This window comes from Martes martes (assembly GCF_963455335.1).
Source record: "Martes martes genome assembly, chromosome: 9".
Classification (NCBI taxonomy): domain Eukaryota; kingdom Metazoa; phylum Chordata; class Mammalia; order Carnivora; family Mustelidae; genus Martes; species Martes martes.
Genome location: NC_137896.1, coordinates 95,133,016 through 95,152,969, shown reverse-complemented (window position 1 = coordinate 95,152,969; position 19,954 = coordinate 95,133,016). Strand labels below are relative to the sequence as shown.

The 19,954-nt window shown below is 41.2% G+C and overlaps 1 protein-coding gene across 5 annotated transcripts in view; it reads right to left on the bottom strand.

Annotated features, from left to right (window-relative positions):
* The window catches only part of CTNNA2 (catenin alpha 2), a gene marked incomplete at its 5' end in the record, with an annotated part of 988,253 nt that overhangs the window by 141,014 nt on the left and 827,285 nt on the right, over window positions 1–19,954 (bottom strand). For 4 of the 5 annotated variants that reach the window (XM_080812651.1, XM_080812652.1, XM_080812653.1 and 1 more), the window contains 2 exons: window positions 2,649–2,805; window positions 3,421–3,513. In XM_080812651.1, the coding sequence (XP_080668777.1) occupies window positions 2,649–2,805; window positions 3,421–3,513 (250 nt within the window). The remainder of the gene's footprint in view (window positions 1–2,648; window positions 2,806–3,420; window positions 3,514–19,954) is intronic. The other variant, XM_080812655.1, reaches the window with a different exon arrangement.

The following is a 19,954-nucleotide window of genomic DNA, read 5'->3' as shown; positions in this document are numbered from 1 at the left end:
TTTTTTTTTAAATACAGTTTCCTGCCAGGACAGATATTCCCCTTAGAAGAAACTGATACATAAAATGTCATTAATGCCATTCCAAAAGATCTCCTGGGCCAAACTTGCAATTTACTGATGCAAATGTTTTGGCTTCAGCTCGGAGAGGAGAGGAGAAGTAGTTTCCCCAACAATTGGGTCGTATCCATAGTCTACCAGCAGGACAGAGTGGGCTGTGTCATTATTTGTCAAGCCCGGCTGTGGAAAGGTACCTGCCACCTCCAATTGTCAACTCCAAAGGCATGCTCCAGCAGGCTCTGCCAAGGCTGGCTCCCTGACAGCACCTGCTCATTTTCCTGTCGTGGCCTGCCACGGCACTTGTACCACTGGGGTTGGACTGCACAGTGTTATCAGCAGAAGCCAAAGCCTTTCCTTGTTGCTGGTAATAATGAGATGCACAAAGGAAACGCAGGGAGAAAGGTGGTGAAGAGGCAGGGCTGGGGGAAGAAAATTAAGAAAAAGCTTTGCAAATTGAAACAGTCTGAGATAAGACCTCCTCACCCTGCTTTTCCCTACCTTCAGAAATTTTTGTACATGTATTTCAAGAAAAGGAGAAGTTGGGAAGTTTCTAAGTTCTGAAATGATTCCTCTTTGAAAAAGGGAGTCCAGGCATATTTTCTACTCATTTGCAGGCAAAAGGGTGACAGAAGCAAATTTCCAGGGGCTAAGAGGATTGCTGTGAGAACTGAGGCTGGTGAGGGAAAGCCCCTGCCCTGTCTGGGGGCCACTAGAGTCATCCTGGCAGAGACTGACTAGATACAAGAGGTGGCCACCTGTTTATTCCACACCATCCAAGCCCCCAATATGCCTACCTCAATAATTTCTAAGCATGGCACGAGAGATGCATTTTTCAGATTATCTTTTACATGGTTAGGACTCAGCCATTGTCAAAGCTAATCTCAGAAATGGCAACATATTGAATTCTTTATCAGCTAGCTCCCAGATATGGGTATATTTAAATGAATAGTTGCTTTGAAAAGTCACTGAAACATCGCACCTTGGAAATGAAAAACAAGAAAGGTTTCTGAAAGGAATGACAGAGCGGAATGAGGATACCAGAGGTGGGGAGAAGAGAACCACTAACAAGGAAAGCTAGATGTGCCATAAGAAATTTCCTGCTATCTTGACTCACTGAGACCCACATAGCTTCTGAAAAAGAGGATTATCTGGATTTTCACACCATCTCTGCCCAATTACCTACCCCCTCAGTGACTTAGTTTACTCAAAGGAAGACCTGTAATACTAATACCTGTCTTACGGAATTTGGGTAAGAATTAAAGCGAACAGCAGAGTCAGGTAAATTATAGACACTGAACACGTGTTCACTCATTTTTCCCATCTACCTTCTCTTGCTCTCCATGGTTTCAAAGTGGGGTTTTCCATTATCCATCAGACCTAAAGATTTGACTCTACTGCTCTCAGACAAGCTTCAAACAGAAGCCCTCAGTAGGAACCCATTGTCTGTTTCTTACAGAAAAGCAAAGACTGCACCTAGACAAAATCTCCAAATAGGATATGCACCCCCCAGAAATTCCTTCTAAATTATTGCAGTCAGAAGTCCCTTCTGCTTGGATCCCACCAGCACTGCTGTGACCCCTTCCGTCCCAGGCCTCAGGTGGCTAAGGACAGGCAGGCCCTGGTCAAGGCTTGGTCTACCTGTGCGTAGAGTCAATATCTGGTCAATTTTAATTTTCAAGGGTCACTTGATTATTTTAATGCCTCACAAAGGAGGCTGATGTTTTCAGCAACCTCCTCTCCCATTCCTCCCACAGAGACTCTTCTAGGTAAAATGTGCCAAATGTGTTTGGACAAATGTATTTGGAAAAAAGCCCATTTGCTGGCTGGTAGCCCAATTTTGAAACAGCATTGATGAGTACCATTAAAGGTCAAATTGACTACACAGTTATTCAAATATACTAACATCCTTCAGTCTGGCTTCATCTACAAAGAAAAAAGTTAAAATTTCAAGTGATGACTCTTTCTACTTGTTTTCTCTAACTTCTTTACACATCCTCACAGATAAGTATTCAAAACCTCAATGGCTCCCAGGTATCTCCTAATGGGTACATTCAGTGACAAGTATTTGTATCTGCCTTTTTTTTTTTTTTTTTAATTGTGTTACGTTAGTCTACCTGCCTTATCATAAACCTGGGTAACTTCATTTACTGGAAAAAATGACCCCTTCAAACATGGTCAAATTGGGCTAACATTGCTTTTTTGATTTTTTAGAGACAAACTATGAGGATTAGCCAATCTCACATACCATACCCTTTTTAAAGATGGGTTATTCAGATGTATGCCAACCCAACCTGCTTTAAAAACTCTGGGAACTAAAAAAGGAACCCACGTCTCCTTAAATAATCTTTCCAGGTTGCCGATCTTTTCATCGGGAAGTTGTGTTTTCCTCTCAAATGCTTTGACTCAGTGTTTTGAAATAATGTGCACACAAAAGAAGACTTTCTAAGAGGATATTCCAATCACATTTGCAGAGATGAGTGAAAGCTCAAAGGGCCAAGAAGACCACTTGAAACAGAGACCCATGACCCTTGCAAGATATTCCTAATCCTGTTCTCCTTCAGCTGCCTTGGAAGAGGCCTATTTGCGATTACCTGAGACAGAAAGGAAGTCATCCACTGAGGTGATGTCATCCACGGCCTCTGTCAGCACTCGGACCTGCTTCTCCCACTGGTCTTTGAAGACATCCATGTTGTCCTGAGCAACTTTGCTCTGTGGTCGGGCAGCCAGTGTGAGAGCAGCATTGATGACCTATTTGTTAGAAATATCCAGAAACATACTGACTACACTATTCAAAAAACAAAAGCATAAACAAAAACAAAAAACCAAGAAGGTCAAAGGCCACATTGAAACCCTGGACACTGTAGCTTCTACAGATAAGAGGGTTGTCAGTGTTCAAAAGATAATCAAAAACATGAAAGATGAAATATATTATCAACTACCATTTGTTTTCATTTGCTTTGTTTTTTGTTTTTGTTTTTAAGATATAGTCATCAGCCTCAAGTTTCAAAAAGTGTTTCCTGGACAAGTTGTATTTACTTAGCACAGATGTAGTAGAAAGCTAACTCCTGTCCTACATGTACGAGGTTAGAATTTAGTTGAGACAAGATAAATAGATATGGAGCATTTAAATGACAGCCCCAAACAGAACAAAGTCAATAGGAGTGGAAAACACAATAATTACCACAGTAATTCGAAGAGTGGGGCAGTCTCTCAAAAAATTCTTTTTGAGAGAGAGAGAGAGATCTTGAAACAGCCCGGGGACGATGGCAAAGCAAGGCAAGGAGAGGCCAGAGGGCCTGACTGGAGAGGACCCCGAGTGTTAGGCCACCAATGGGCTTTTGAAACAAAGTGAATGAGGCTTACCTGGGGACACAGGCTGTCAATCTGGGTGGCTGCCATCCGGACTAATTTGACCCCTTCCTCATTGTTGGAAATGGAACAGGCCAAGTTGGCAACCTGGATGGAAGAGGATTGGAGTGAAAGTCATGTTGGGGCAAAGGGGAAGTATACTGTTGCATGACCTTGGGGCAAAGGGGAAGTATACTGTTGCATGACCTTGGGGCAAAGGGGAAGTATACTGTTGCATGACCTTGCACCTTCTCTGGAGTCCTGCATCCAGGGGAATCCTGTCACAAATAAGGGCACCTTTCAGTGATTTACCAAATATTGTTAGTTCTTATGTTACATTAGACATGTATGCCAGAAAAGTGGAGTGCTAATAGTAATTTGTTACTTCAAGCACACGCAATAATGCATTTAACTGGGTTACTTTGATCCATTTTCCCGTATGGACTGCTCTCATGACCTACCCTCTCACTTGAGCCCTCAGACCCTCTCCAGAGTGCACACTCTCCGGGGAGTGTGGGGTACTAGGATTTTGGCCACAGAAGTGCTGAACTCTGACCAATGAGGGAAACGCTACAGTATACTTTGGATTTAAAAGAGACTCACAGGAAGCTGACAATGAGAGAGTTCTACCCAACGGAACCCTTGTCTGCCTATCAGAGTCTGTCAGGGAAATGCTAGTCCACCAGTAGCCCACTCAAGGGCTTTCAGGGTCCAGCCAGTCCTGAGAAACCCATTGAAAAGGCTGACCTAATCCAGGAGGCAATGACAGAGTATACAACAAATTGGAATACGCAGATCTAGTATAAAGGCATTCAATTTTGATTTTTTAAAATACTATGTCAGACAAAACAGCTGCACTATATTCGCGCTCCCTAGTCAAGCATTTCAATTTGTGTCATTCTTCTTCAAGGAGGGAGAGCTGGTGATACAAGGTCAGATCGATTGGCCAAGGTCAACAGCACACAAAGCCACCATCAAAACACTGATCAGTCCCATTAGGCTAGTGCCAAGAGGACGGGGATTAGAAAGGGCAAAGGAGCAGAGAAGGGCCACCGGGGCTAGGAGCAGTAGGGCAAGTAGAACAAGTGATTAGCAGAGCAAGAATCCCCTGAGCCTTGCGGTCACCTGCCCTTTTGTATCCTGCCACCTCTGCTCTCCAAAACCAGGCTGCCTCCTTACCATGCCTTAATGCTCTGGAAGATTAAAATGTACTACACATGTGTGTGTTCCAAATGCAAAAGAAAGCTTCGTCAGACAGTGTGGAGAGCACGGGATTGGAGGTCAGGAGGCTTAACCACTAACTAGTTATACAGTCCCTTCACATCTGGAGGACCATTTTCTTATCAGCAAAAGGAGATGGGTAGATGGAGATACTAGGAATACTTTCAAAGATTACTTCGATAAATCATTTAATGTTAAGAATCCCATTTTGAAGCTTTTAAGGAAGAACACTTGAAGTCTATTGCAGTGAGAATATGTACTATGGGAAACCACAGATGAAATTCCAAATATTATCAGTTTCTTATAGTTTACCGCAGATTCTTCAGATATTCTGAAAACTAAGTAAAATGGTGAAAATAAAGTCCATTTTAAAAGACAAATATGCCTTACTGTGCCCATTTATAGGTTACCAAATGCCCAGAAGCGTGAGGCTTCTTGGAGGCAAAGCAAATATAATGCACGTTCTTGATTTTTGTTCTGTTGTCTATACCTCACATTTTTGTTAGTCTTTGTTATACTTGTATTCAAGCGCATTTTACATTCTAAGAGCCACAATAAGTATGTGATATAAAATTGGTGCTCAATATGTGTGTAATCAATTAAAGAGCCTTTAATAGCTTTTATATATATGTATATATTATATGCAGTACATCATATACTCTCAAAGATCTAGCTGAGCTCCCCCTTTAATCTAGCAAATCATATATTACCTTCCAGCAGGTATTTACCAACACTATCGTACTGAACAATGATTCCTATATTTTGGTCCACTGTTTTGAGTCCATAAGGTAGTGTGTCCCTGTTCACGGTGGCATGAAAAAATGTCAGGATGGGGTGACTTTTCCAGAAAGATGTATGCATTTAATTTCCATTTCTTCTAATTTTCAATGAAATTCTTCTTATTTTTGCTGTTGGACAGCTTTCCATTTTATGAAATGAGGATTTCAGATGGGTTTGTTTGCAATCATCCTTGCTTGGTGTGTGAGACTCAAGGTCACACTTTTGCACAGTCCTGGACTTAAGCTGAAAGCTTTGGCATGGGGCTTTATATATGATAATAAGAGAGCCTGAGGGCTGAGAAAAAGGGGATCAGCTCCTGAGGAAGGAGATGCCCCCCAGTAACTTCTGCATGATGATAATGAACTTTTCTTTGTGTATCTTTTGAAATGTGTCTTCATTTTTTGTTTAAATAAACTCTATTATGGCTTAGATCTAAAGTGGGAACCTCATTGCCCAGTAGAATCTAATTAGGGGGAAACAATGCTAATAACACCTAGAAAAAGTTAAGAGCTGGAAATTCCTGATAGTCCTTTAATTATTCTCTTTAATTTACTGATCCATAAATCCCCAAGTCTGGCAGCCTCCACTCTGCAATGTACTACTACTGTTTAAGTCCACCTAAAATCAGAATTTCATTGACCTTGTATTGTATTCTGAAACACTGAAAACATTTCCAACATGATGCTCAGGATTTCAGTATCTCCAAAGGCAGTCAGGTTTACACATCTTAAACTGGCCATGGACGCCATCCAAATTCCTATCTTCCTTAGGCTTGTCTTTCGGCTTCTCACTGGACCCTTTGCATCATGGTGACTATGAACATGGCTTTAATATATTACATTCTCTACAACTCTGGCACCAAATGCTAAGTTCTGGTCTTGGAGATAGGTCCCAATCATTACTGTAGCTTGAAATGCCAACTAACATTCCAGCACCAGTCCAAGACTACCACACATAGTAAGTACTTGATGATTTATTTTACCTGTTCTTTAACTACAGTTCTGATGCTAGGATACTAGAAACTCAGAAAAAAATAAAATAAAAAATAAAATGTCCCATTTTTAAAGTCACAGTATTCCCCCATAGACCTTGTTTTTTGTTTTTTGTTTTTTGTTTTTTTTTAACCAATTTAGCATGATGATCTTCCTAAGAGGAGCAGGTAGAAATTGGTAGACAAGAATCATGAGACATTTGAAAAAGATTTATGTGAGTAAAAAAAAAAAAAAAAAAGGGCAACACATCATTAATTGACTAATGTTACTAGGCTGCAACCCAAAGATGTTGACCAATATGATTAATTTTAATAAAACTTTGAAACCTGAGTCAATCAAGCAGGTAACACTCATGGCCTGCCTGTGGCCTCTGATTTCTTTGTTCTTGATTTGTTTACAACTTAGCGGAGGCAACAAGAGTCCCCGGCTATCCTGGAAGCTTAGGAAACAATAAAACATATCAGTAGTGATTAGATGTTGGGCTATTTAGATTGATTTGGGATTTCTGGAAGAGGCTGGGTCACAAGTAAAAGTGGCCTTGCTCCTTGGTTTAGCTAACCCAACTAAATTCCCAGCAATCTCTTAGGACAGGAAATCCTCCTCTATACCTTCTGAGAACAATGGCTTTGGGGCAGCAACAGCTAAGAGGACTCAGCCTCGTCTTCTCTCTCTCACTCAGTGTCTCAAAAACCATTTCTCTTGAGGAAAAGGAGGAAGCTTAGCCGCCATCACTGAATTGTGTGCTGAGGACTACAAGAACTTTAGGAGTCCAGAAAAAGGAACAATTAGTACTCCTGCGTGGGAAGCAGGCAACACATCACGGAGAGGCAGGGTATCTATCCATCTTACAACGCTTCTTCTCTCATTGCCTCAGCAGCACAATTGTCAGGAAGCTCAAAGATCATGATGTTTTGCTGTTCTAGAGGCACACTGTGTAAAGAGGCCAAAACAAAGGATGGGAGCACCAGCAAGATTCAAAAGACAACAAGCCCGCAAGGAGAACTCTCACGGATGCTGTTAAGAAAGTAACCTGCTCCTCGAACTGATTCTGTACAACTGGGATCCAGTCCCTAACCTTTCAGTAATCACCACAGTTGACCAAAAGCGGATATTCTAGAGACAGCGATGGCAGAATTAAAATGGACAAAACCACGAATGCATGGAGCCCTCACAAAAATACAATGCGATTGTTCAAAATGCAAGATATTTTTTCACAACCAAACAACAGAACAAAATAAAACCAGTTCAAAGCTCCAGATGAACAGCCTCTCCTGTCTGTGAAATTTGGTTTTTGTGGGGACGTCACTACTGAAGAAAGTAGCTCCGTCTCAAAAATGCCACAGACCTGTTTGAATGCTCACAAGAAAAAGCCAAAATGCCTGGAAGGCTGAGCTTTAATTAAACATTAAGAACCTCTGCTAATAAAGTATTTAGGCATTTAACTCCAAAGTGATATGAGGTGCATCAGGAAAACGAGAATATTTTCTTCTTTTCTGGTCCTGGAAATCAAATGAGATTTTTTAAAATTCGTAATTCTGTTCAATTCCAAATACCAGCACATATTCAGCGCATTCAACCCCCAAAACACTTTATCATTTCATTAATTTTTACAGCTTCAGGTAACATAGTGGTGTTTTAAGAAGAGCACACTCTTGAAATAAAGCAGGATAACAATTCAGAGGTTTATAAAGTGCTTGCTTCCCATGTTAATATTGCATCATCACCATAAATTTGAGAATAAAATGAACTTATTTATTATTACAAGAGGATTTATGGAATGTCTAGTCACTGCAGTCACCTAGCCATATTAAACAATAAAGAGAAGAGAGGATAACACAAATGCCACACCAACTGTTGTTCTCTGTAACAAACAGGGCAATGAAGGGTGCCACGGTCTCTGTCCGCAGATTTATTCAGTTCTCTGCACTGATAAGATCAGCACACAAACGGCTTCCTACATACGTGCCTATCTCGTGTAGAATTTGTAGGTTTTTACAGAGCATGCCTCCTATATTACAGATGGGATTTTTTTTTAATTCAGTAAGAAACAAAATGATACACATTTCCCTGAAATCTCTAGGAGGCAAGACAGATGGCGTTGATGTTAAGACAGAGGGATTCGACCTTCAGATGATGATGGAGATGGACGTCTGAGTAGACTACATGGCCACCTTCACAACTTGATTTGAGAAGAACCTGAAAGGTCTGGATGTCCCAGAACCTGTTTGTAGCCATGTCTCTCGTGCAGAGATATTATGGAATCCTTTTAAAATGCAGCTGCCTCAGACTGAGAGGAGTTTATCAACCTGACTGCTAGTAAGTGAAGTTCTGAAGGCTACAGGACACAGCCAACAGGGATTGTTTGATCACGGAAGGATGGCCCAGTAGAAGTTGGCAGCTAGGGAAGTAAGAAGACACTGGGGGTAGGGGAACAGGAGGAAGTGAGAAACACTTTAACGCTCTTGTTTTAAAGGACTTCTCTAAAGCATCTGAAACTCCTGATTTATTCTACATATTTTGATTTTCAAAATCATAAAATGGTCATAACCTTGGGCTATGGAGTTTGGTAGCCTGAGATTTACATGTTGACTCTTATACTCTCTAGCTGAGCAGGGTACTTTGCCTCCATAAAGCCTCAATTTCCTCAACTATAAAACAAAACTATAAAACAACAACAAAGTGGTGATAAGGTTGAAATGAAACCTGACTACAGTACTTAACCTAGCACCCAGTAAGGAGTTGACAAATGTTATTCTCATATTGTGCATTCTGCTGAAAGGTCACTATAAAAGTAAAGAAATTTTGTGATAATAACATCCAATCACGGATGTATTCAACCATTCAAATATTGAGTGCCTAATGGTACCATACATTGGAGACCCAAAGGTGAACAAGTTAATTAGGATTCGTATTTCCTAGAGAAGCTTGTATTTTGGTAGAATTAAACATGCAAATGCATTTTTAAAGTTCATATTGTGAATACTACTACAAAGGAAGTCAAATAGAGGCAGCGATAGAGAATAAAGGGAGGTCTACTCTCCATGTAACTATTCATATCATTTATCCTTCCATTACATATAATTTTTATAAAGTTGCAATCTCAGTTTGCATCTTTGTCACCACTTATTATATCACAAATATTTTCCAGAGTCTCTATATACTTGTAATTATTTTGTTAATGATTGAATAAAATCCCTGAGTATTTTTGCTTCATTATTGGATAAGTCAATTCCCTGTCGTCATACATTTAAAGGAGTTTCCAGTGTTTGCTATTACCAAAAAGAAAGTAGCTTACATCTTTAGGCATGCAGTTTTTGCTGGGGTCAGAAGTGGACTTTCTGGGTCAGGAAACGGTTCTAGCACGTGCATATATATGCCCACGGTGCTTGCTGAGAGCGCCCTAGCAACAAACGAATTACTAATTCTCCAGTGTCACTAGTGTCAAATTCCAGACTCTGACACTGTTTCCCCCTGCCTTCTCGGCCATAACCACATCATCTGAACGCCTTTCCAACCTTCATTCTCTAAACCAATTACACTGTACAAGCGTAAACCGGCGCTGCTTAAAAAGTCATGTCACATTTCCCCAGTGAGACCATGAATTCTGGCAGGACAGAGCCTTCGCTACACCTAGCACATCGCTGGGATCACAGATACTTAATTCCAGTTTTTTAATTTACTAAATCCCACAGGTCCCCCTCCACTCTGTATAAAGCAGAGCACCACTCAACTGGTCATAACCTAGTCAGACATAGGAGGGCCCCGACTTTTAGGATCTGAAATTGGGAGCAAGTATATATTCTCTGTGCCATCCTTCTTGCAGTTTACCGTCCAATCAGCATTGAGAAGTTAATACTTAATGAAATGTATACAAAATCCTGCCACAGGACGCTAGGCAGCGATTTCTTCCTGATCCCACGACGCTTCATACCCCAGCCTGTAGTTCTAACCCATAAGAACACAAATCTGTATTCCTAGGGCTCCGTGGGGATGCAGAACAGCTCTTTTCCCTGTGTTCTTAGGTACATATACCACTAGCAAATGCTGTTTGCATGCCTCTGCCCAAATTAAAGTGATCAGTCTGCCCTGTTGACTTTAATGGAGGTAATCACCAGTTCACATCCATGAACAAATTGATGTGCTTGCTTCGTAGCTGAATCATCAGCATAAATCTATACCCTTCATATATAAAAACCTCTGTGGCTTAAAATAATGCAATAAAATATCACCTAATGCTTTCTTGATGCCTGTTCATCAATAATGTGTGGTTATGTGAAAAGGATAGGAGAGACTTAGAATATGTTATCTAAAATCATGCAGTGAATATAATGCCATTTTAATTACTGAAGGCCTCCTGGGATTCTGTTTTCTCCATCCTTTCATTGAGGAAATGAATTATTATGGTCCTCTATTGTTTGATTTCTCAGGGTCCCATGTAATAAATGTAATTTTCACTGACTACCAGTGAATAGAACACACTGACCTTCATACATGTGAGATGAATGCCCCACTGTGTAACAGGGAGCCCAGATCTCCAGGATCTTTCTCTGGTGGTAGAGAAGGCTGCACTGGAACCATCCAGCTCTTGGCTTGTAGCAGAAGTCAAGGAACTTTTACAGAAGAAGATCCAGATGAATAAATGAGTGCATCCACTCTGTATAGCTTGGTCATCCATTTCAAGATGACAGGTGGACATGTGGAATGAAGGACATAACCAGAGTACAGAAGGAATCTAACTATCCAAACCAATACTGAATCTGTGACTTCAGCCCTCTGCACAGAATTCCATCATGTAAGACAGAAATCTCTATTTATTCAACATTATGCTTCTTGGGTTTTTATTTTGGGGGAGGGGGGTTAGGTGGAGAAGGTGCCTCCAATTAAATTCTCAGTAACTAGCCAACATTTAATTTACAATCCACATGTCCCTGAAGATCTCCCATTCACATTGGCCAATAGGAATAGATTTCTCTTCTAAATCGCTTCAGGCTTACCTCTTATACCACTAGTGACTACTTATCACATGTTACTGTTTTATTCATTATATGTCATGTGTGCAGATAGATGGATAAACACATACCTGCACCATTAGATATACAGAACTACAGTTATCATGCATCTTCAATTAAATTTCATCCTTCTTGAGAATGGTTGTGTTTTATTCATCCTTATGGCCCATATAGCTCCCTATAAAAGCTCTTGTGGTTCCAAGGCAGCCTCCCTATCCTGGATGTTTTCTTACCTTCTGCCCCACTGGCACTTACCTCTAATGAATCCTACTCCCTCTTGTTACAGTTTACCCAGAAAAAGGATGCTAACTGATTAATCAAAGTATTATTTATTTTCTTCTTGTAGAGAAAATGTAATATTCTCTAATATAGGCCTCCTACTATAACACAATTAGGATATGCAAGTCCTTAAGAATTTTAAGGAAAAATGTACATTGTAGAAACTTCAGGCCCCCATGCAAGCTATTGGAGAAGTATGTAAGGACAAGGAGTTTTTTTTAAGCTCGGTCATCTTTATCTGAAATTTCTTCTCTTTCCTTTCTCTGGCCACTTGTTTTGGTAAATATAGTATTGGAGCACATCTTTGCTCACTCACTTACATGTTGCCTATGACTGCATTTGCACTATAAGGGCAGACCTGAGTAGCTATAACAGGGTTCGCATACGTATAGGCTATGAGTATTTCCTATATGGTCCTTTATAAAAGAAGATCGCAAACTCCTGACTTAGATGAAAATGTGGGTAGAATCAACCAGTCCATTTTGTCAGACCCGTCAAATATGCCAAAGCAAGTCCATAGCAGGAAATGGGAAAGATATTTTATTTACAACACAAGTGCATTTAACAAAATCAAGTAGATCATTCTTAGCCTATAAAAATATGTGCCCCCCTTGGGACGCCTGGGTGGCTCAGTTGGTTGAGCGGCTGCCTTCGGCTCAGGTCATGATCCCAGCATCCTGGGATCGAGTCCCACATCGGGCTCCTTGCTCAGCGGGGAGCCTGCTTCTCCCTCTGCCTCTGCCTGCCTCTCTGTCTGCCTGTGCTCCCTCTCTCTGACAAATAAATAAATAAAATCTTTAAAAATAAAAAAAAAATAAAAAAATAAAAATAAAAATATGTGCCCCTCCCAGATCTATTTAACAGTAAGTTCTGAAACCAAAAAGAGAACCAAAGAAAGATTGGGGGGTGGGGGAGTCAGGAGAGCGGAGAGGGGGACAGTGGTGGGACACCTGGAAGGACCTCAGGGATGTTCTCTAATGCCCCCAAGCATTTACACAAGAGGTTTGCTGGTGAACAGGGTGAAGAGAAGCCAGTAGGAGTCAATAATGCCCCGGGGCTGATCTCACAGGATAGCCCCAGGAGCCACCCCTTCCGAAACAGGAGGATCACTCTCCACTTTCCGGGCTTCTCTGGGTAAGCCACCATGGTCAATTTCTGCAGCCTTCCATTTGTACTCGGGTAGTCCTTGGCTATAGACTTTATCTTTCATGACTCCCTATTCCACCGAACCCCGCTTAAACTTTTTCTTCTCCTGGACTTCAGCAGTTTGCACAGGGAGCTCAAGACAAAGACCAGGAGTAAAGCAAACAGAAGGTGCTGGTTCCACAATGGCTCTTTGGCAGAAGTGTGTGTCGGGTCACTGCCCTGGGCATTGTTCTGAGGAAAAATCCTGGGAACCTATTTTCTTACAGCTTTGGAACGTTCTAAGTGGACCAGCCCAAGGGGGTATGGGAGGCCACTCAGCTCTGGTCCTAGGCCACACAAGGGAAGAAACTGAAGAAATGACCTTCCAACAAGCTCCATCCCCTAAGAGCCACCTTCCCAGCCCTCAGGCACCTACACATTTTTTTTTTCTCTTCATTACCTCTCAAAATCTGTCCAGGCTTGGTCCTTCTGACCTGTTTGTTCCACCTCATCAGTACTTAATTATTAGCTCCTTTTTTCCCCCCCCCATTTCAGATGTCTCATTTCATCCTTCTCCCAGTCTTCTCATAAAACTGCCCTTGGGGCAAACCCACCCATTCCCACACCCAGAGGTGGTGGTAGTCTGGGTCTCTCAGCGACAAGGGAAGAGGCGACGCTGTCAGCGTCTGTTGCATCACAGGCTCTTGAACACTACCAACAAATCCATCCACGTGTAGCAACATTAATAACTCTCCAATCTCCTGTCACATGTGTTCATTCTCAGCCCAGTTCTGCTTGCTTAACCGGCCTTCATCTCCTCGCTCCTGATTCAAGTTTTCCTTTGCTTAATACCTATGAGTGCTTTTGCCTAGCTTTCTAGCGTTATCATACTAGTGGGCACCCTCTCCCTCATTTCTATCATTACCTTTGGCTATTATAGCTCTTTCCAGCAAGAACCCTACCAGTCAAAGCCTCCTGATTTCACTGATAACCAATGCTTTTTACTAATATCTCCCAAGTTAGAAACTCCCTTTTTGACCTCCCCACTTCCCCTTCCCAGTATGTGCCACAAGCCCCTATGATACCTGCAAATGTACCAGAGCCCTGCTCACCTCTGAAATCTGACACATTTCCATGCTGCTCAAAGAGCAGAACAGAGCTGTGCCAGAGAGTATGCAGCAGAGTTAGCCCATGTCACCAGGGAGCCATGTCCAAATGGGCTCTGCCACATGGAACTCCTTTTTTTTTTTTTTTTCCTTCATGGAACTCCTTCTTAGGTGACCTTCAAGTAGCCACTTTCACCTTGTTGGGAAACAGATGTGGCCATCACCATCCAGAGCCATGGCTAGTTTGGACCCAGATGCATCCTGGTCTCATCAGCAGGCCCTCAGGAGACCATGACAAGGTCTAGATGGAAGGAACAGCTGTGTCTGCAGAAGCTCAGGTCAACTCTCAGCCATGATTATGTTCATAACCAATGCTCATAGGAATAGGCTGAACCCCACAATGTCCTTGAAATGCGCCTCCACTTGGCAACTTTCTACAACAGAACCACTTTGCTCTCATTCTCAGGGGGTCACTTTTTTTTCCCTTCCAACCTGAATCAGTCCTCTGAGTGAATGGCCAGTCAGCTTGAACTTTCAATCTGCTATGTGAAATAAAGCTAAAGACGGTGTTCTGACTAATAGTCCCAGAGAGAAGCACATAATGAGGAAATTCTATACATCTTGCTTCTGTTTAGCTTTGTGCTCTCAAGGCTAGCTGTTTAACTGTGGCCTTTGCCTGGAATAAACTCTGCATTTTTTTCTCCATGGGATCCAGGTGTAGTAGTAAGTACACTTCTTGTGGGAACACCAATAATATTGTGTGTACACATAGAGTAGGGGAGAGAAGGAGGGCTATAAAGATATTTGAGGGGCCCAGTCAACATAAATGCTCTTAGCTAAAAAAGACAGAATTACAACTATTATTTTAATATTCCTCTGAAGCCTGAGTAAATTTCTAACTTTCACAGGGCTTCATACCTATTGTTTCACAATGCAGACACAGAGGTCTATTATTTAGTTGGCATTATTTACTGATGAAATAGGACTAACAAACTATGTCCATGAACCAAATCTAACTAGTGGCTTGTTTCTGTATGATCTTCAAGCTAACAATGGTTTTTATATTTCTAAAACATAGTTAAAACAGACACACACACCTCAACACCAAACAATCTGATTTTAAAAAAGGCAGAGAACTTAGACATTTTTCCAAAGCAGACATACAGACTGCCAACAGACACATGAAAAGACCATCAACATCACTCATCATCAAGGAAATGCAATCAAAACAATGAGATACCACCTCACATCAGTCAAAATGGCTAGTATCAGGAAGGTAAGAAATAAGTTTTGGCAAGAATGGAGAAGAGGGAATCCTTGCGCACCACAAGTGGAAATGCAAACTGGTGCAGCCACTATGGAAACCGTATGAAGGTTCCTCAAAAAATTAAAAATAGATACACCATATGATCCAGTAACCCCACTACTGGGTATTTACCCAATGAAAACAAAAATACTATTTCAAAAAGGTGTATGCATTCTATGTTCATTGCAACATATTTACAACAGCCAAATATGGAAGCAACCTAAGTGTCCACCAACAGACGAATGGAGAGGGATATATTTATGTGTGTATATACACACAAATCACATCCTTATATGCACATACACATCCATACACACACATATACAACAAAATATTACTCAGCCATTAAAAAAAAAAAAAGATCTTGACATTTGTGACATGGATAGACCTAGAGGCAAATAAGTCAGCCAGAAAAAAAGCAAATACTGTAGGATCTCATAAGTATGTGGAATCTAAAAAACAAAACAAGTGAATTGACAGCCACTTAAGTACAGAGAACTGCTGGTTGCCAGAGGGGAAGTGGGTGCGGGGATGGGTAAAATAGATAAAGGAGATTAAGAGGAACAAACTTCCATTTACAAAATAAGTCACAGAAACGAAAAGTACAGCATAGGAAATATAGTCAGTAATATTGTAATAACATTGTGTGGTGACAGATGGTGACTATACTTATTGTGGTGAGCTCTGACTAACGTGCAAAATTGTTGAATCACTGATGTACACCTGAAGCTGAAATAGCATTGTATGTCAATTATACTTCAATAAAACACACAGAAAAATATGTGAGACCCTATGTGACCCACAACACCTAAAATATTTAATACTTTGAATGATAAAAGTCTGCTAACCCCTTGAGTATGGTATGCTATAAATATGAAGACTTCTCTGGTGTCTGTGTGCTCATAGACTAGGGTAGAATTTGTTCCAAATGCTTCAGTCCTGGATGTCCTTGCCTGTGTTCAGTGACACCTCCTGTGCTTGTACTATTACCAGAAAAGAGCTTGGGGAAATGTTCCTCAAAAGGCAAGGATCTTTCTATTCCTCATTCCTTTATATTTATTTATCTAAACTCTATTACATCATTCATCAATTCACCAGATATAGCTTGCCTAAAAATCCGATATAGCCTCAGGGACTAAAAGCTGCCAAGTTTAGGGATGTCGCAAAGAGGGGTGCCTGGGCTCAGCTGGTTGAGTGTCTAACTTCAGCTCAGATCAGGATCTCAGAGTCCTGGTATGGAGCCCGGCATCTAGCTCCCTGCTCAGTGGGAGTCTGTTTGTCCCTCTGCCCCTGCCCCTGTTCATGCTCTTTTGTGTTCTCTTGTACACTCTCTAGTAAATAAAATCTTAAAAAAAAAAAAAAAAGAATGTTGCAAAGAGTATGTCCAAGACTTTTAAGAGAAATCACAGAGAATCAATACAAAAATGTTGGAGGCAGTATCTTTAGAAAGTAGGCAAAACTTACAAAGAATCAGAGTGCCTGGGTGGCTCAGTCTGTTAAGTGTCTGCTTTTAGCTCAGGTCATGGTCTCAGGGTCCTGAGATGGAGCCCCATGTCAGGCTCCCTGCTTAGTTGGGAGTCTGCTTTGCCTTCTCCCTCTGCCCTTTGCCCCCAAACCTCCCATCCCCATGCTCTCGCTCTCAGGAAATCGTTGGGGAAAAAAAAAAAAGGAATTAAAACTTACAAAGTGCCCACTTTAAAGAAAATAGCACTTTTTTGGTGAGTATGTTATATGTAGAGATTGTACGAACCAGGACATATTAGATCCATAATATCGCCAAAGAGTCGAGTCTGGTTCACTGTTTCACAGTGACAGAATATGGGGAAGAACTTTGCTACTCAAAGCATGTCCACAGACTAGTAGGAGAGCCATCTCCTGAGGGATAGTTAGAAACCCAGAATTTTTAGTCTGTCCTAGACCGGCTGAATCATAGTCCACATTTTACAGAATCCTTACATAATCCCCAGGCACACTGCAGTTCAAAAAATACCAGCATAAAGCAACCAGCATCAGATGTGAAACCGGACAGTTCTTCCAGGTGGGCAAGTAAGTTCTCTTTAAGTTGGCATGTCCTCTATAAAATAGAATGCCTAACTTTCATCATAAGGCTAAAGGTTACCAAGGTGTCAAATAGTGTTCCACAAAAAGTTAAATCCTGTTATACGATTAAGTGAGTTACTACAAGGCAGTAAATATGAAAGTATGGTGGGGAAGGTGCCTTGATAGAAGATGCAGGACACAAAAATTGAACCTCTGTTCTCTTCACAGTAAGAGACTTGATGCTGGCTATAGGAACTCAATGAGCAACTCACATAGGAATATATGAGGTACAACTCAGAAAAGATTTTAGAAATCTTCTAATTCAATGGTTCTAGCCTTAAATGCACATTCTAACCATCTAGAGTTAAAAAAAAAAATTCCAATGCGCAGGGCTTACCACAGAGATTCTGGGGTGGAGCTTATGTATCAGATTTTCATTTTTTTTTAATCCCCTAGATGATTCAAGTATACAGTTAAGGTTGAAAATTACTGATTTGTCCAAACAAACTCTTATTCCCTTTTCCATATGCCCCATCTCCAGCCATTTATGAAAACAAAAATTATTCTAAAGGTCTTAGAAAACTTTCCCACGGTCATGTAGCTAATTTGCTGTGAAACAGAGGCCAGGTTTCAGGTCTTTTGATTTCTGTCATTTTTAACTTTGGATGCACACTGAAAACTCCCAAGACGCATTAACAAACAAAAAGAAAATATGATGCCTGGGATTCACTCTCACAGAGTCTGATGTGCTTCTTCTTGGGTGTGGACTATAAACATTTCACCAGAGGAAATTCTGATTCTAGAGGTCTGCAATGACCTGACAATTCCTGCTTCTAAATGACTCCCAAGGTGGTGCCTAAGATAAGGCAAATTTCAGACAAAACTGATCTAAACCAGGGCTAGTATCAGCACCCCCTGGGTATTCATTAGAAATGCACATCTCAATGACTCTCACCTGCCCCCCCCCACCAGACCTGCTAAATCAGAAACTCAGAGTGGGGGCCCAGCCATACCCTGTCTTCTAAAGCTAGCCAACAGGAATTTCCTCTGCACTGTACCCTGTTTTACTTTGGGGGGGGGGGGATATCTACACACACACACACACATATACATATAAAATATCCAAATCACTTTTTAAAAAATCTATAAAAGTCATTTGCGAGCTCTTTTTAACACTTTTAATTAGAAAGGCCTAATTATTAAGCCCCTAATTATTCATGAATATTCTGGGTAGGAGTGAAACCCTGTGATGTGACACAAAGCTCTTCCCTGGGCATTCAGGGTGGTGAAGTCAACTGGGTCACACTGTTCAGATTTTTTTCCACTGAAATGTAGATGTGTGCACACACAATGACCACCTTGTATTACCCACTCCCTGCACCCCCCCCCCCATGTTATAAGAGGGACAAGAGGAGGATAGAAATCTATGTAGTTCTTTATCTCCAGGATTCTTAGAGAAGTTTATGTTCAAGGGATTCCTGGATATGCATGCAGTATGCTTAAGCCTCTCAGACTCGCTTTTTCACTCAATGCTTACACTTGAAATAAGAAGACTTGGAGTGTGTAGTAATTGTGCACTTTCTGAGGAAGCTTCATGTATATTTTCTCATTATATAAAACCCTATAAGGTAAGTACTATTATCATTCCCATACGGTAGATGAGTGAATTGAGGCAGAGTGGTTAGTAGCTTCTCAAGGTCACACAACAGTAAGCAGAAAAGTCAGGTTTGAATTTCACACTAACTCCAAAGCATATTCTCCAAACTACTACATGATCCTAATTTATTACTCACCAAAAGCCTCGAAAACAGGCTGTAATCTTTTTCATTTTACAGGTAACAAAATAGAAGCTAAGAGAATGTAAGTAGCTTGCCAGGATCATACAAGCTACTAAGTGGCAGAGCCAGGATTTGAGCCCAGAGTCTGTTTCCAGGCCCCATGTGTGTATGTAATACATATACATACAATGTATCTGATACTATATATAACACTATTGCACCACCTGTCATCCTGCCAGTGGGAAAGGCAGTCACTGTCTTTATAGATTGTTAAGAGCCAATGAGGCTGCCTCTCACCTTTAACTTAAGGTCACTTTCTTAAGAGGAATTTAGGAAGAGCTGACAGGGTAAGGAGATGAATGCCCCTCTAGAGTAAGACCTTTAGCAGAAAATACACTTTCCAAGGAACAGGCTACAGCGGGAGAGAGAACACAAAGGTAGGAGGGAGGCAATTTGATATTGACAGTGGAGAGCAGATTAGAGAAAGAGTGGGGAGGCAGGCTTGGTTGCTATAGTTGTTGTTTTTGTGTTTGTTTGTTTTTTTGTTGTTGTTTTTTTGTTTTTGTTTTTTTTTAAAGATTTTATTTATTTATTTGGCAGAGAGAGATCACAAGTAGGCAGAGAGGCAGGCAGAGAGAGGGAGAGGGGAGCAGGCTCTCTGCTGAGCAGAGAGTCCGATGCGGGACTCGATCCCAGGACCCTGAGATCATGACCTGAGCCAAAGGCAGCGGCTTAACCCACTGAGCCACCCAGGCGCCCCTTTGTGTTTGTTTTTAACCTGAGGCTAGTCTTGCTCCTGAGCTTTACCCAGACACAAGGGCTGTCAGATTCAGACTGCCCTAACTTGACCATGTTATTATTTTCCCCTTACTTCACAAATAGGAGGGAAGGGATCTCCACCAAACGGAGAGGT